We start from the raw sequence: 17,521 nt of genomic DNA, 5'->3' as shown, positions 1-17,521 counted from the left end.
AAATTATTGATCTCTCGAGTTCTTATTCAACTGTTAATTTTCGCGCGCAGATTATACGTCTCGCAAGTTCGAATGCCGTCGTTTTGCAACGTGGAAGGGCTGTTCGGTATATTCGACGGTGGTTCGAACCAGGAAGCACCGAGCGCTCTTCAAGAAATGATACCGCGTCTATTGCTGGAGGAAAGAACCGTCAGGGAGACGTCGAAGGAATACTTGAAGTACACGCTACTCTCGGCTCACAGAGAGCTGAAGGAGAAAGGTCAGAAATACGGAATCGACGCTACTCTGGTGCACATAATCGGAATTCAATCGCAACAAGGTTTCCCGAAGGCACCTACGAGGTACTCGTTGAAGGTGGCATCTTCGGGAGACGCGAAAGCGGTACTTTGCAGGGCAGCTGGCCCGTTGACCCTAGCTCCGGCCAAGAAAGTTCCTGTCAAAAATCAATTAGGCAACGCAGCCATGTTCCCTTTAGTGGTCCCTGACCCGACGTTCGAGGAAGTCGATTTAGAAGACGACGACGAGTTCGTGATAATTGCCAATCGACGGCTGTGGGAAGTATTGAGCGTACAGGAAGCTGTACGAGAAGCCAGGGCAGAGGCCAGTCCTGTCTTGGCAGCAAAAAGGCTTCAGGATCTGGCGCAGGCCTATGGCGCGGAGGATAACTTGAGTGTCGTAGTCGTCAGGCTAACGGGGCCTAATCAAGGCGACTTGGATCAACTCATGAGAGAACTGAGGCACGCTGTTGGCAAAAATAGAGGCCAAACCGAGGGAGGATGCCCTTGCCACTGTTGCGTACCACCTGCGGCTCACAAACCACCCGGACCCTGCTGTTGTCACTCGAACGAGGGGTATTACTTGAACGGGGTGTTGAAGAATATTGTAAATAGGTGAGAATGCTTGGCTAACCATAGCTCTAGTCATCCAGTATGTACAGTATTGTCTCGAAATAAGCAACTGCTTTCTATCTCGAAATAACCAACTCGCTATCCCCACTTTTTTAATTGAAGTCGAGTGAGAGATGAAAAGTAAGAGACCCGTGAAAACGTGAAGCCATAAATTTAAACCGACTGAACAGATTAATGTAAAAAGCCCAGAATACGTGTAATGTTTTCTCTTTCCCTGATGTCTGTATTCTCCGAAATACTACGGTTCGATTTTACTAGTGCCAAAATGAGAAATCATGTTATCTTCGCGTACACTTTATGGTTTGCCGCTAAACGAAACCCCCTGTTTTGCCTACGGGTTCCCCTTCGTCATGCTCGTGAACGAAGTCAAACCGAATAGCATACATCCCTCGAAGTAAGCAACTCGGACCGGCAAGATGATACTGTACTTTCACTTAAACTAATGCATACAAAAATATTTAACATTTCAGGACAAATAAGCCGCACAACGGATCCGGTAGATACTTCAAAAATCGTCGACCCGCGCAAGAGAACGAGAGTCCACCGTACAAAGACGACAGGAGTTCTCCAAGTGGCCAGTCCGATCAAGCCAGTGATAGCACTTTTAAATCGCGACATCCTTCGAGTAGAGTCTGGTCCGGAAGCGCCGCTTCCAGAGCCACGAACAAAGCTCGTCAAAGTGTGTTCGTGCACGAAAATGGCACGAGAAAGGTAAAACACGACGTGCATTTTGATTTACGGGGGCTAGTTACAGGACTAGGCTCGAAGTCCAGAAATATTCTTACAGGTATCAACTTCCCTCGCTGCCCAAGAAGACACCGTGTCCGAGCGATCCGGCGCCCTCAGCGAAGAACAGTTCCGGTGTTGGGAGTACATGCTGGAGCAGAATACGCAGCTCTTGTTCGACAAGGAACTGGACACCTTAACGAGAACTCCTCTTCGTCGGGGACAATCGAGATCCACGCCTCAATTAGGAGGCAATTTACCCTTTCTGTCGAAGAGATTCGGGAGCGCCAGATCCTTTAATCCTTCCGTCCCGCGACCTCCTATCGTGCGATTTGGTAGCGGAAGAAGATTGCTAAACGGGGGACCGAACGCGGCTTACTTCGGGAGCCTGCAGAGGCTGATGCCGTACAATCTCGAATACGATTTCGCCGTGATTCAAGAAAGAAACGGATTGGACTCTCTGGAGCAAGACGCAACCCGAATGCAACAATATTGGGGTGTAGCCACGACCGAATTGTGATCTGGAACGAGCCGATATATCGGGGCTAGAACTAGCCCACGTTTTCCAGTATTCGATCAAACTGTCGTCCGGTGTTGAAATTGTGATACGATGTCGAAAGCTAAGCGTTATCAGTATTAACGATCGATACGAAACGTCGATAGATGTTTTCGACTGTCAACAAGAGGATTAGAAAACTGCCTTTTTCTTACGAATTCCATGTGATATACTGTAACCGATGAAACGACTGTCGTGGTTTGTATTATTTCTTGAGCCATACAACAAGTATTTTCTTTCGTCCACTCGGAGCCAACAGTACCACGAAACGAAGACGATGGAAGATATAAATAGAGTAAAACGTTATGTTAAGAGTATGTTCCAGACCAACATTGACACGCTTTAAGAACCGAAATGGTTCGTTGTACGTTCCAATAATGTCGAGTATATTAAACGTAGTTACGAAAATTTTGTACATAATGAACCATGTATTGTACTTTAGAATACACGTGACGTACATGTGAGGGAACGTGTTTGATTGTGACAACTGGTCGAGATACGTTATCGTACAGCCAAACTATCAACTGAACGCTCATCTTTAATACACCGATAGTTACTTGTAAAAATTTCTGTGTATCATAAAGGAAATATAAAATGCTCGGAACACGTAGCAGAGAGGAGTCGATGTTACGTGTAATGAAATCCAGCGACATCTGTGCCCGAACCTGCCATAAAATGATCGCCACTGTATCCTTGTTACAACAAACAAAAATCGTTCAATCGTTACGAGAACGCGAATATTCAACCGATACCATGATTCGTTGACCCGGAACTGTACATCGGTTCTGATCGTTTTGTACGATTTTTCAGCTTACGAGCGATAAATTAACAAGCATGTATTCCCAGACATCACACGTTATCTCTGTTTTTTTTCTCCATCTAACGCCTTAACGACGGCCTTGATAAACATTATCTTATTTGTCGAGCGACATTAAACTATCTTATTCCTCTATCGCAATAAACTCTTTTTACCAAATCCACGGTACAGATAAAACGAAATACATGTAAATAGTAGATCTTTTTAGCTCTTTAACATTAATCTATTCGCATACGATAGAGTCATTTAACTTACAACGTACAGGGTGCTCCCACTTGAATGGTGCATCCCGTGCAATCGGAAGCAATGCAGCTCACCGCTATTAAGATAAGGCATTAACAAGTATAAAACCGCAAACAGAAGGTTTGTGGAATATTTGTGCAAAGGTTTTAACTCTAACTCTTGATCTCGACAAATGTATCTACAACGATGATTTGTTATTTGTGCGACACCTTCTCGGTCAACAAAATACTTTCATCGAGTATCGAAAACGTATAATTAATAGATCGTGCTGTCTCAAGTATTACGTTATCTGTATCGCCAACATGTACTTTATAATCGCGAATAGCACTTGAAATTATCGAAGCCAGGCGATAAATTTCATTGTACCTGTAATCGTACGATTACTATGTACAGAATTTTATTTGTAATCCAATTAATCATAAGTGTCGTTGCGTAACGATAATTACTACCTTTAATCGAACGGACGTAAACAAATTTGCGTAAACGAAATGTTGCAGTAGCACTGCTCGAACAACGTACTCGTATGACGTTCATAAATAAAACGAACTCGTGACGTATGCGTCTGATTAAACTTTTCCATTAAACAAGAGACGCCTGCGATTGTAAAAATAAAATTAACCACACGTGTTTGAACCAGAAATCGCCGATCCGATAACGAACGCTCTTGAATATTGAACCTGCGCTGATAAAAAATCTGCTAAAGATCAGATCGAAATCTTGATCGCAATGTCCATCCTGAAATGTACGTGAATGCTCGAAAGAGAAAGATTGTTATCGACAGAATAAAGTGTCTCGGTTTGATAAATGTTTCTTTTTTATCAAGAAGAAATCATAAATCGTGATATATCGTCTAAGGAGGTATTCGTAATTTTATTAAAATTTTCAACGCCCCACGGTGCTCGTATGGAATTACTGTGCGCATATGTATAGTTTGGTCACGTGCATTCGCGGAAAAATGTCAGCAGAAATCGACAGGTATTAAGTTTTCGTGTGTATTCAAGCAAATTCGACCGTATTCGCTGAAAAACGTACACGCGAGTGAATTTATTCGCGTAAATTCAAAAGCTTCGGCTATCCTTCAAATTGTCCGATAAGTAAATGTACGTACGATGATTAAATTTTCTTGAATTTACAAGAAACACGTTTGATTCTCAATACACGAGTTTACGAGCGTTTCTCTAGGTGAAACGTAAATAAACAATGTTAACGAAATATTCGACTGTTTACGAATGCACGCGATACATGCAAGTGTTTGACGTGTCACAAGTATATCGACTTGTATAAACGTGGAACACAGTCACGTGCGTAGGTAAAGAGGGAAAAGAAAAGTGGGAGAGACGAGTGGAAGGGCTGTAGAGTTTGCATAACCTGATTGAAACTCGACGCGACCAGTCAGTAGTATCTCGCCGACGGTGAAGGTTACGTTATTGTATTTTTGGATGTTTCACTTTCGCTAATATATTCGTATAATCTCCCTCGAAACATCTGTAAGAGTAGTATTTTTCTCATCGCGATGTGTCTGCGTGCGTATCTGTTAGTGAAACACCGTGTGTTTACTTTTTATAGATAGTTCGTCTGCTATGATACCCATCCGAAGAAGAGCCTGATTCGGTGCACGTGTTGAAACCCAGTGAGTAACATATGTTACCAGCACTACATCTACCACCAAGCCGCTGTCACGAAAATACAGGGTGTCCCAAAAATGTTGGCGATCCTTGAAAGGGGTGGTTCGGGAGGTGATTCGAAACAACTTTTTCCTTTGCGAAAATGTCAGATGGGGCTTCGTTAAGTAGATATTAATAAAAAATATCCGACCAATCAGAGCGCGCGGATACCGTTGGAGCGGGCGCGGTAGCGAAGGCTACGCGCTGAGCGGCCGCGTCAATATCCTTCGATACACGTCCAGTCGCTTGTTCGCGTACGAGAGCGGCTACCTAGCGCGTAGCCATCGCTACCGCGGCCGCTCCAACGGTCTACGCGCGCTCTGATTGGTCAGTGTTTTCCGTTAATATCTCCTCAACGAAGCCTCGGACAACAATTTCGCTAAGGAAAAAGTTGTTTCAAATCACCCCCTGAACCACCCTTTTCAAGGACCTCCAACCTTTTTTGGGACACCCTGTATTTTTATTTTTTCACGCGTGACCAAACGTACGATCGTGTCAGTTTGTTTTCAAGGTGTGTTCAATCCTGCGTCTAACACTTTTTATTTCATTCCTGGAATTTCAAAGCCGATAAAGGCACGTTTCCGTCGAATGTGAACGATGAATCAATTTTCTGGTATCACATTCTTCAAAGAACTAAAAGATCAACGTATTCGCAGCACGTCTTTTTTACGTGTAATATTGAGTTTCGCAGATATCATATTTCAAGAAAACAAAAATATCTCGGACGTTGTTTCCATCGTGAAAGGGAAAAGAATCATTTTTGAATTTGATATCTTATTTCCGACCCGATCTCTTTAATCGTTTTTTTGCTCTGGTTATCGTTTCGAAAGAGACAAATGTTTTCGTAAAGATTTTTTACTGATCTACCCGAAGCCACGTCAAAGAAACAACAGGTTCCATTGTTTTCGAGTTTCGAGTATGGCTGTATGACTTGGGCTAAAAAAAATTATCTTTCCTTTTCGTAAAAAGCTTCCATTCCTAAATAAATGCTGTAAGTGAAGATTTCTCGACGATGGGGAACGAACGCGTAAACAAAGGAATAAATTTTTGTTATGGACTCTGAACTTGAACTTGATGTCTTCTCATAGGAAACACCGGACTCGGTAAACAAATGCATCCGATAGTCGCGAATAACTTTGCTGGTTTATGTTAGCTGACTATAACGATAAACTAGGCTTCCGCTAAAGCTGAAATTTATTATTTAGAAACTGATCTGTAAAACTCCCTGTGCCGTGTTACGTACTTGTGTAGTGGCTACGTATTTCTTGAATCGAATAAATGTCACGAATAATATGCTATACGTTCGTTTTATTCTCTATCTATTACCGAAATAAAGTTGTACCTATCGTTGCATTAAATGCAAATGCGACATGGCGACAAGTGATTGAATTACGACGTGTTTACTTTGCCTGTGTTCACGGGTGGTCTTATTTTCCACTCGAATATAAAATGTCTTTGTTTTCCGATTAACGAGCGCGCTATTCACTCGAAACATACACGGAAATAACAAAATGGTTGTGACCGCTGCAGATGTCTCAAGGTTGACGTATGAAAACATTTCTGCACGGTAAGAAAAAAAAAAATGATTGATCTATGGAATTTTCAAGAACGTAAATAAACCATAAGGGATTGCATTATTAATTGTAAAGTTATTCTCCAAATGCACCGATATAGGATAAAAATTACTCGTCTACGGTATGCCTCGTGATATGGCAGCAATTTCCTATAATTGCTCTTATTCACGTTGAAGTAATGCACGCCACATCATCTGTGCAATTTCAAGTGCTGATATTGCACAAGCACGGTTATCATACAAATGCAAAACTTTCGAAACGATTCGACATTAGTATCAAAAATAATAACGTGCTGTATTTACCGACTTTAACGCTTTACCGACTGCGGGCCTATTAATCGACTCTTTCCCATGGTAACCGATACTTTGTTATCTATTGCTAGAACGTCATTCCATAAATAATCCCATATATTATGAATAATAGATCAAATTAATATTTCTCATACTACTTTGATAAAAGATATAGTCTCGTGCTACTTTGATAAAAATAAAAAGTAATTTTAAATTTAGTTATATATCCGAACACTATCGGTCGGTAAGGTTTCAAATATGGCGTTGCGAATCGTCAAATTATCTAATCCCATAAACAGATGGCGTTCTTTGTACTCCAGAAATAATGTTACCATAAAATAATGTTTAATCAAAATTTACAGGTATCATAATTACTGAAAAGTAAGTATCATCGATTAATATCGATCGATAATTAATGAACCGTGTTATTAACGAGTATAGATGGTTATCATAAATCATGCGATAAAAGACGAATAGAATAGTTTCGACATTTATCGATAAAAGAAAGCCTGACGCGCAATAATTTCATAGCAATAAAAATGCCAGCGTGTGTATAATTACGAATATGAGGTGCACGTGTGCATCAATTATGATAGGACAATGGAACTCTATTAATACTCGTGTGTTGTAGGTTGTTTTTCTTCGAGTCCTTTTTGCACGCTTTGTTACGAATGCATCGCTATGCATATGTATATATGTATGTATAAAAACTATATGTATATATCTGCGTAATATACAAACTGAACAGATCGATAAGTAATATAGCTTGACTTTCATACAGCTTTATTGTTATGCAAAGTTCGTAATACGAAGGGTTTGAACTGTGTCCAACTGGGAAGATACTCCATTGCCAAATACGCAGATTTGTATACATACATATATAAAGAATCGTGTAAATGGATACGATGTACCTTTGCAATTTTGAAAAAAAGTAGAATAATCTCAAAGTGTAAAAAAATGTCGAAGATGTTGCGATAGGTTTAAACTATATTATTACTGTTACGTGAACTGTAAAGGAATCCAGTAAACCTCGCTTGACTAATTAGATTAAATGTATATATAATATCTATTAGAAGGTGTCGAATGCTACAATTTAATACAACAGACATTTCGCTGTTACTGAGCGAGCGGAATGATTCGCTCTATTCTAAGCAAAAAATAATTTACATCGTACATTAATCTTAACAATATCTTTAAAATCATTACCAGTATCCTTGTAGTGTGAAATGTATCAGTCGTCATTCTGCCGTTGAGTCGAATTTCCTCTTTTAATGCGTCACAACTCTTACCACAGGTCTTCCCCCATGATCGATGCGGACATTTCTTTAACGATTGATTTCCGGTTAGCTATTACCCTTCTTCCCACGAAATATATTAAAATTCAACTTTATCTCCACTTCCATATTAAAAGAACACAAAAGAATCTATAACACGAAACGAACACTGTCTCAATTTATTAAACATACTCGTATCACAAAAGCATCTTTATTCTGATATAATATTACGATTTTTTAATTTTTGTTCGTACATTTGTTCCATCTTTATATATTTCGGATACTACTACAATCAAAATGTCACCATAGTGGCAATACAAATTTTCACGGGGCTATTCAACTATATTTGTATCTTTAACACGCTTCATGCGAGCAGAAGTTTAGAAGTAATACTAAAAAATTCCTAATTTTATTAGTTAAGCACATGTATATATTAATACGTAAAATCACGAGAATAATCATGATTGAATAGCATTCGAGATTCTGTTAGTTTGAATTAGTATTTCGACTAAGCCGTCGTTGGCGTCACTTCCGTATTCACCGTGTTGCCAGATCATCCGCTGTGTTTCATCGAAGGAAATACGACTGCGGTGTTGTGCCCAGTAAACAGTAGATCGTTTAGTTGTTTCCGTTGTTTCGTGGCGGTTGAGATAGTTATGCTGTGTCGTCGCAAGATAAATAATGACAAATTCGATGGAAAATATGGAGCGCCTGCCTTGTGCGTTCGTTAAATAACTCGTACATCAACGCGAGGTGAAGACCAGACTGGCCACCAAGCTTCAAAATAAAATCCCATCGAACTTTACGAGTACAATAGGTAAACCACGTTTTCAGGGATAATTCGTGTCAGTATGTAAAATAATTCGTTATAGCAAGTGGACTTCAACCTTTTTATTTTCGATACTTTTCCTCCTGTCTATGCACGCTCGACATTTTCCTCGTTAGTCGTTTTTGAATCTTCTTTCAGTAACTTTTCCTGATATGGTACGACGTTTTCTTTATGACTTTAGAAAAATATTTCTCTTGTAAAAATTGTAGTTTTCATCTGTGTCATTCTCTGTATGTGCCGAGTCCATTTGTATTTGCATCTGTGTGTTATTAAATATATATTGAAGAAGGGCTGCTTATATTTTTGTCTATTGTTTACACATGTTATTTTAGTTCGATGATGAATTCCGTATCAAACAATCTGGAATATTTTTGATTGACAGAAAGATAATTGAGTATTATATTTGATATGGATCGGTATCCATCATTAATGTCATTTTTGTGTATATGTTATTACATTACACTTCACTGGCACAAAGTTTATTAATACCAGTATCCTGATACATTTCACATTGCAATGTACAAACTTCCTAGCATACCTTATAGCAAGTCCTTTATTACAGAATATAATCTGATGTGAATTGAACACACCTTGAAACACAGAAAATTGAAAGAGAAAAAAAAGTGAGAAAAAGAAAACATAGTAATATGCAGCGGATATGGTTTGTAGAGAACAAAGAGGCGGGGGAATCAAAGCAGCTAGAGGCACCACCGGACACTAACTTCATCGAGGTGGCGACTGAACAAACATCAGACATGAGGGGGTCTAAAAGAGATTGGATTTTTAGAGTCCAGGTGATTAATAGTAATTTCTTCTATAGTTAATAGTTTTAATATTTATGTTTATAAATTTGTTGTTTGCTTAGGTCCATAAGCTGGAAAAAAGTGAAGTTTTATATGTGGTAGGTAATTTACCTGAGCTGGGTGCTTGGAATCACAATCAAGCAGTACAGTTATCACAAGAACCTGGTAGTCGGGATTCTCCTATGTGTTTTGATAATAATGGTAGCGGGGAATATTATAGTGATGATGGACTTAATGCAGCAGACATGTTTAGGAATAGAGATGACGAGTAAGCCAATATCAAATTTTTAACACATTCATAAACATATATCTGATATAAAGTATATGTTAGTTTATGATTATATAATTTTGTATTAATATTGAATTTTACAAATTTCAGAGGTGGGCAAATATTTTCACAAAAAATTGCACTTCCCATTGATACTGATATAGTATTCCGATATTTTGTTGCTGTAATCTGTCAATCTAATGGTACTAAAAATTCGGCCAAGACTCTCCTTATTCGCAGATGGGAGACTCATATGATACCGCGCGTTGTTAAGAAAAACAGTACGTAATTAAATAAAAGAAAACAATTATTTATAAAATGATACTTTAAGTTTAAGTAAATAATTTGTTACAGCACCCAGTAATTTTACCGGCGACTCATTACCGGATCCAGACAAATTTGGTTATTATAATGGCTACTGTAAAATTGAACGCGGCTGGTTGACCGATGAAACTGTGATACAATTTAAGATTTTTAATAACCCAATTAAACTATGGAAAAACCGATTACAAAATAAAAAAGTTTACATTAAAGTACGTATCCTCTATTTGTATTGTTCATTCGTCAGTTAATATTTAGAAATCGAAAATTAAGATGTATTTTTGTTTTAGATGACACCCGTAAATCTAGTTAGACACAATTCTCTAGAATTACAGCAATTCGGAGGCGAGAATGTAGATGATAGTCTTTCTATGGATACGCAAGATGTTGTTGATCAACCTGCTTTTAGTATTACAGAAATTGCTGTACGTATCGTTCTATTATTTTTTGTGATAATTAATACTTACTTCAAAATTTTTTAAAGCTACAAGTTACTGAAATTTTTAGGTGATGAACGACGATGAGGCTCGCTACAAGATTCAGGAACAATTCGGACGAGCTTACGACGAAGACGACTTTATTATCTTCAATGTCGCAGTTCGGTATCCTGAAACTATCGTAAGTAATTGCATAAAAAATCCCATCAAGAAGTCATCGTAAATACACAACTCGATGAGTTAACCATTGGTTGGTATTTATTGCTTGCATCGCTCGTAATTCTTGTAACATGTATTATGTACTTAGGATAGATCTTCGATTTTTATTCCGAAATCAACATTTTCCGTCTACTGTACACACAGTTCAACAAAGGGAACATCAAAGGCATTGTCTTCGGTAATATATCGGGTAGCGCTATAAAAAAGAAACCTTGTCTTTCGGGATGTCACGTTGGCATCGATGACAAAAGTACATCTTCGTTTAATGTATATAGCACACAAATGAGTAAAAAGTCAATTCAAAGAATGTAGGCTTGGCAGAGCAATAAATGACGAACTAGTGGTAATTCATGAGAAAATTAGATACACTAAAAATACGCATTGACCATACCATGTGAGTTTTCAGTAGACCACCAGTAGGCTGGCCACGTCTTCTCTCACGACTTGTTCAAATTACTTGGTAAAAGATAATTAAACTTGTTCAGCAGCTATTGCCCTCCTCGGATACCAGAAGCGATGTCACGTGCACTGGCCTGGAACGAAGACAACCGTCAGCTTTGTACAAAGCAAGACCTCTGGTGCAAATGACGATGCTAACATGCAATCCGATGTATCGATGCTAAGCATCGACTACCACTTTACATCTGTGTCACATGACATCACACAGAGATATGATGGTTTTGATTGTCGTTCACCCTACCGCACCCATCCTAGGGCTGGTCTCTCGTAAATTGATCGAAAGTACGTTATTTTTCAATTAAAAAAACTCTTTCGAGTAATAGGTTCATGCGATTTATTGGTAACACGATATCGGTTTACGCGAGTAGCAGCTGTCCTAAACGATCCTAAAAATTTAGAGATATCAACGCTGTCACACCTCATATCCATCTGTGTGCGTCGAAAATGGTGAGGCTCCCATCACTCCTATATCCTTTTAGTGTACTACTAATATTTTCTAGCTTTGACCAACTCTACTGTACCGTACGTGACACCGCTGCGCGACCAATGCCAGACTAAGCTGTCAGAATCTTCTGAATCTGAATTGCAAACTTTCCAGACATGATATTGAAATTTATTAATGAATGATCGGCAGGTGTTGCGGGATACGCGTCCCCGAGCAGAGTACAGCATTTAGCCATTATTGGTCTGGTTCATTGCTAGATTATGTAGGAAGTAAATTATCGTACTTTGTTTTATAAACCACTAGTGAAATTTGTTGCTCTTGCCTTCAAATTATTTTAAACTGCCAAACAAAACGATATTCACGGAAAACCCAAGAGATGTACGAGTGTCTCAAACAACGTAGTTTAATTCCTACGCTTTCTAGTGATCAAGGATCGTAAATAATGTGCCGTAAATTCTGACACATCTATTAGAATTTCTAATTTCATTATTTCTCAATACAGAAAAATGTAGAGAAAGATTCTTCAAACCGAATGACCTTGATCATTGGATTTAATTAATGTCGAAGCAAGCTCTATAACGGATGAGCAATAAATACTGATGCAAGCATTTGGTGTTGTTGTGAATAGTAGTATTTTTCCATGAATATTAAGTACACTGTTTTTTCAGGCATATTTAGTGGACTACTACGTGTACAGCTCAAGGTGTTTTCAAGGAGAACCACCAAACCATATCGGTTTCAGCTACATCTTGCCTAGTACATTGCAATCTAGCGTAGGGCTTTTAACGGTACCAATTACAAGCACAAAACATAGACCAATTGGTAGGATGTTAATTTAAATTTTTACTCTTCGATTTCATGTAAAATCACGAGGAATTATTACGAATGATTATATCGTAGGACAACTTACGGTTGAATATGTTGTAATAAAACCAATTCCGGATTATCCATGGGATATGAGTATTTCGTATGCAAAACATTGGGAACAACGTTGGTCTGGTCTGGATGTCGGTCACAGAGGGCTAGGTACATCTTTTCAAACAAAAAAGTAAGCTACCAGACTTTGAATATCGGGGAAATTTATATATTTCTAAAAATTTTGTTCTGTTATCTTTTCGCAGTTGTGCAAATGTACGTGAAAATACAATAGCTTCTCTAAAAACTGCATCGCATCATGGCGCAGACATGGTCGAATTTGATGTTCAATTATCCAAAGACCATGTACCTGTTATTTATCACGATTTCTATGTATCCATTTCGTTAAAACGCAAGAAACAAATAGAAGCTATGGACATGCTGGAAATACCTGTCAAGGACCTTACATTAGAGCAGCTACATTTATTAAAGGTATGTTCTATGCATTTCTGTGATTTATACATTACAAAACGTCTATATGAATATGATTGTACTATTTTTACCAATATCATATACATATTTTCATATTCAACCATACAAGCTTCAGTATTTTCAACATGAATTCTACCAATTTTATTTTTTATTTTATTGTAAAATATATAATTTTATGAAAAGAATGATTTGTTGAAATGTAAACAATTTCTTTTATTCGTTATTATTATCAATTATCTGAGTGAAAGTGACACAAGATGTACTGTATATATTACATTTAAAATTTCGATCAAATATGACACTGTTTTTTACAGTATGCATCATAAGGGAATGGAGATGGAAATCACTGAACCTTACTTCTGACTGTACATAAATATAGTCTGTCACTAGCTCGAATAATAGGGTGTCTCTATTAATGCAATTTCTTTTATCTAACATTAACCAATTGAATGCCGCTTTTTGGAATGCGACAATCAATGCTACGCGTATCAATGTTTCGCTTTTTATGTCCTTTTTTTTTTTATCGAAGGAGAAATCGATCACCTCAGGGATTTGTGTCATGTGTAGTCACATAGACATACAATCATGAACTTATAGGTGTGATATACATACCTATTCGTATTTATTTAATATTCAACAGGATTTTTATTACCCGTTGGACTCGTTGGGTAAGGTGCTGTATTTCGTTGATAAAGCTGAACAGGGGGTTAACCAACTGGTGAGCTTTCATATCGCTTGCGTCACCTAATTCGTCGTCAAAATCTATAACCAATTATATTCATTTCAACAATCTGATGCATGCACTTTTAAAATTTATTCTAAAACCAACTAAAGTTGACTTTCCAAATCACATCATCAGTTGCAATACGTGACTTTTGTAATCACATCACCGTCCTACGATACGTGCAAGTTCATTTGTTTAAAAGTCAAACGGTTAACCCTGGTACTGTAAGTAATAAAAGTAATTCGATCGAGCTTTGCGTAACTGCTCGGACGATCTCGAGAGTTATTTTCAGTAATCTTTATCGCTAGTGTCACTTCCTCTGTCTTCACATACATGCTTCCGCACATTACTTTAGTGTGGGATATCTTAATTAAAAAGCGTTTAAAATACATTGTTACAGTGTGCAAATAATACGAAGGGTATGATATTACTTTTAATATATGACTCAGAGTATTTGCTTTGTTGTCTGGTTTTAAAAAGTATATTACTCCGAACATCATATGATACCAATTGTTTAATTTAACAGAAGTACGTTGAAAGATTCCTTCGCGTTACATATCTTTTGTAAACACGAGTTTTCTTACAGGTTTATCACGTGGCCGAAGGTCGAGAAAAGAATCCAAGGTTCTTCGACGAAGATCTAGAAGATCATCAACCTTTCCCCACACTACAAACTGTACTACAAGAGTTGGAACAACATGTCGGCTGTAACATAGAAATTAAATGGACTATGCAGTTAAAGGTAAAAATAATAATTTTCCTTATGTTCGTTCCGTTGTTATTTTCTTGCTAATTTCGTACTGTATATACGTAGGACGGGACGTTTGAACTGAATCATCCTTTTGATCTCAACCTGTACTTGGATACTATACTCAAGGTCGTGTTGGAATACGGAGGAAATAGAAAAATAGTTTTTTCATCTTTTAACCCAGATATTTGTGCCATGATTCGCCTTAAACAAAACAAATACCCGGTAGTATTTTTGACACAGGGCGTGACTGTAAAATATCCTACTTATCATGATCCGAGGTGTCAAACAATACCAATGGCTGTTAGACACGCTATAGCTGCTGATATCTTAGGAATTAACGTCCACACTGAGGACATTCTTAGGGATCCATCGCAAGTAAAATTCGTAAAGGATGCTGGATTAATAATTTTTTGCTGGGGAGATGACAATAATGATAAAGCTACTATTCAGCATTTGAAAAAACTTGGATTACACGCAGTTATTTATGACAAGTAAGTAATCTTTAAACGTGAAGTTTTTAACTATAATAAAAAAAAATATATACATATATGTTACGACGATTTGATACTATTCACAGAATCGACGAATATAACGCAAAGGAAGTAAAAGAAAGCATATTCCTGATCGATGCTAGAGAAAGTCAAAAGGCATTAATTGCTTTGGCGCATTGCAGTCAAGTTTGTCAACCGCAACCTCAAATTCCTTGTCCTCTCAACTCAGAAAAGGTGAGTTCCATTGTTTGTTGCATTTCGCGTAAGTGATATATGATTCAGCAACGTGATTTCTTTTTTTAGGATTACTATATGGACGTCGACAAATCCCGAAACATAATTACAGCTTCGTCAACTGGAACTTCACCCTCCAGTTTTGGTAAGAATACTATTGATGGCGATAATATATATCCCATACAAACTGTTAAATTACCAAGTACATGTGACCATCAGGAGAACAAAGAGATCAATGAAATGGCGAAAGATTTTAGCGATTGCGCGAAATCCTTCGGCCACACAATAAAACCTAAAAGCATCTCAGACTTAGTTTGCGAACAAACGGCGGCGCTTCCAGAGTTTTACGAAGGGGACGAATCAGCGAAGGACTGTCTTTGATGCTTCTCTTTTACGAAACCATTTAAGTCTTGGTTTAATACAGAAGACATTGTTTAGAAAAGGATCTATCACGAGAGAAAGCAGGAACCTGAAGAAAACGTTTTGTAACTCGTAATTTATTATAGTAGATAAGATTTCCCCTGCGATCCTATGATCCACAAATTTGGATCATCTGAACGGCCATTATGAATAGATGAACAAAGAGACGACCGCTTGCGTGTTTCACATCATTCTATCATCCCTGCAATCGGTCGACTTAATTGTCCATCTGATGCTATATATATATATATATATCTCTTTAAACTCAGTGGTCTTTTTATCTTTGAATGATAATCAAATCAGATCATGGCTATAAAAACGAACGTTAACTTCTGTTACTCTATCCGTGGTAGGTAAGTGCCGTGGTTGCAAGTTTTTAGTACAAATAGCCTCAATACTTTCACTTAGTTCGTAACAAAATATCACCCCTCTCATATTCCTTCCTTTATTACTTGAAAATTAATTTAAATTAATTGACCAGCATTGGAAAATATATGACGTTACTAGTATCTACATTTTCTATAACTTGTCGAGAAAATGAAAGAAATATATGATTACCTTTGAGAAAGTTGCAGGTTAACTATTTTTCGTATATGTAAGACATGTCACGTTCATTTATTTATGTTTCAAAATATTTTTATCTAGCATCCTATAAATTAAAAGATATAAAAAATAGAAAAAGTTAAACGAATGATCTTTGTTAAAAGTATCGTTGTCTGCGAATGTAAACTCGGTGTAATTATAAACAGAAGAGAAGATTACGCTTTTACGACCATATAGAATAATATGGTAATTGCTACGAATAATTTTATTATTTGCATATATCGTAATTACTTTAGACAATTCAGGATCATTTTTCTTTGGTAAAACAAATACAATCGAAATATTTAAGGCGGTGCATTCGCTTTGTAGGTACAACACTTCTATCCCGGACTTCAATGTTCAATCAATCTTGTAATAACTGCATCAGTGACAAAACAAGTAGCACGCGATTATCTTTTCGAAGTTTTTACCAGAGAAGATACTTTATACCACTTTACCGCATTGGTAGAACGCTATACGATTAAAGAAGAGAGCGATTGTATCAATCGTCAAGATTCTGCGATATATAGAATATCTGTTGATGGTTTAGAAAAGTATGCCACAAAACATGTTATATGGGATCACATATGTAACTGCACATATTATCGTGCGTAGAGCGTGGTGGTTACTAATTCTTTCTATTGTCATAGAGGCTAATGCATTGTAATAAACCAGTTAACGGATATTAATGGGTTCGATAAGTTTATAATTAATACATTGGTAGAATTTTGCAAATTCGGACACATAGGTTAATGCGTTACAATCTTCAAATGTACACTGATAAACTTCATATATATTTCAGATTTCTAATTACATGTGTGTTTCTATCTTTCCCTGTTAACGATATGTCAAGTATCCAAGAAGTAATTATTATAAGTCTACAAGTATTTATACACGTAACGAAACGTAAATAAGAAATAATTAATCAAATCTGCATTTAAAACTTTTAAGTTGATTACTGAGAGTACCTGACTAAAGTAGCTGTTGGACCTAAAACGCAGTTAATGCATTATGGATCATTTATTTTTCGCTGCAGCAAGGATTTCGCCGAAGGTCGAAAAATAAATGAAGAAGCACGTCCATGACGTTTTGGTACAATAAATAAAGGAATCAGAACTCCACACGTTTACTTTATTCTT

The 17,521-nt window shown here is 37.4% G+C and overlaps 2 protein-coding genes and 1 long non-coding RNA gene across 9 annotated transcripts in view; 2 read left to right on the top strand and 1 right to left on the bottom strand.

The window, feature by feature from the left end:
* LOC128891530 (PH domain leucine-rich repeat-containing protein phosphatase 2) overlaps positions 1-4,039 on the top strand; it is an 83,800-nt gene extending 79,761 nt beyond the window's left edge. For all 3 annotated transcript variants that reach the window (XM_054151076.1, XM_054151077.1, XM_054151075.1), the window contains exons 16-18: positions 51-890; positions 1,379-1,619; positions 1,696-4,039. In XM_054151076.1, coding sequence (XP_054007051.1) covers positions 51-890; positions 1,379-1,619; positions 1,696-2,154 — 1,540 coding nt within the window. In that variant the 3' untranslated portion in view covers positions 2,155-4,039. The remainder of the gene's footprint in view (positions 1-50; positions 891-1,378; positions 1,620-1,695) is intronic.
* The window catches only part of LOC128891549 (uncharacterized), a 150,952-nt gene extending 142,763 nt beyond the window's left edge, over positions 1-8,189 (bottom strand). Inside the window, exon 1 of the long non-coding RNA XR_008460859.1 lies at positions 7,985-8,189. This is a non-coding gene — a long non-coding RNA (uncharacterized LOC128891549). The remainder of the gene's footprint in view (positions 1-7,984) is intronic.
* On the top strand, positions 4,587-17,503 carry LOC128891532 (glycerophosphocholine phosphodiesterase GPCPD1-like). 5 transcript variants are annotated; one of them, XM_054151081.1, is made up of 16 exons: positions 4,587-4,737; positions 4,817-4,880; positions 9,551-9,675; positions 9,747-9,952; positions 10,064-10,233; positions 10,307-10,485; positions 10,564-10,698; positions 10,781-10,891; positions 12,502-12,655; positions 12,734-12,881; positions 12,955-13,180; positions 13,821-13,898; positions 14,491-14,646; positions 14,719-15,146; positions 15,233-15,380; positions 15,450-17,503. In XM_054151081.1, exons 3-16 carry the CDS (start codon positions 9,637-9,639, stop codon positions 15,759-15,761), a joined length of 2,490 nt encoding a protein of 829 aa, XP_054007056.1. In that variant the 5' UTR covers positions 4,587-4,737; positions 4,817-4,880; positions 9,551-9,636; the 3' UTR covers positions 15,762-17,503. The 5 variants fall into 5 exon arrangements, with proteins under 5 accessions (XP_054007056.1, XP_054007054.1, XP_054007057.1 ...); XM_054151083.1 differs by lacking the exons at positions 4,587-4,737; positions 4,817-4,880 and adding an exon at positions 8,566-8,869 and having other exon boundaries at positions 9,444-9,675; positions 15,450-15,525; positions 15,600-15,678; XM_054151079.1 differs by lacking the exons at positions 4,587-4,737; positions 4,817-4,880 and adding an exon at positions 8,564-8,869 and having other exon boundaries at positions 9,444-9,675.
* Positions 17,504-17,521: the final 18 nt, after the last annotated feature.

Source organism: Hylaeus anthracinus, unplaced genomic scaffold (assembly GCF_026225885.1).
Source record: "Hylaeus anthracinus isolate JK02 unplaced genomic scaffold, UHH_iyHylAnth1.0_haploid 12002, whole genome shotgun sequence".
NCBI lineage: Eukaryota > Metazoa > Arthropoda > Insecta > Hymenoptera > Colletidae > Hylaeus > Hylaeus anthracinus.
The sequence above is the reverse complement of the archived record's forward strand: the minus strand, read 5'-3'. Positions and strand labels throughout refer to the sequence as shown.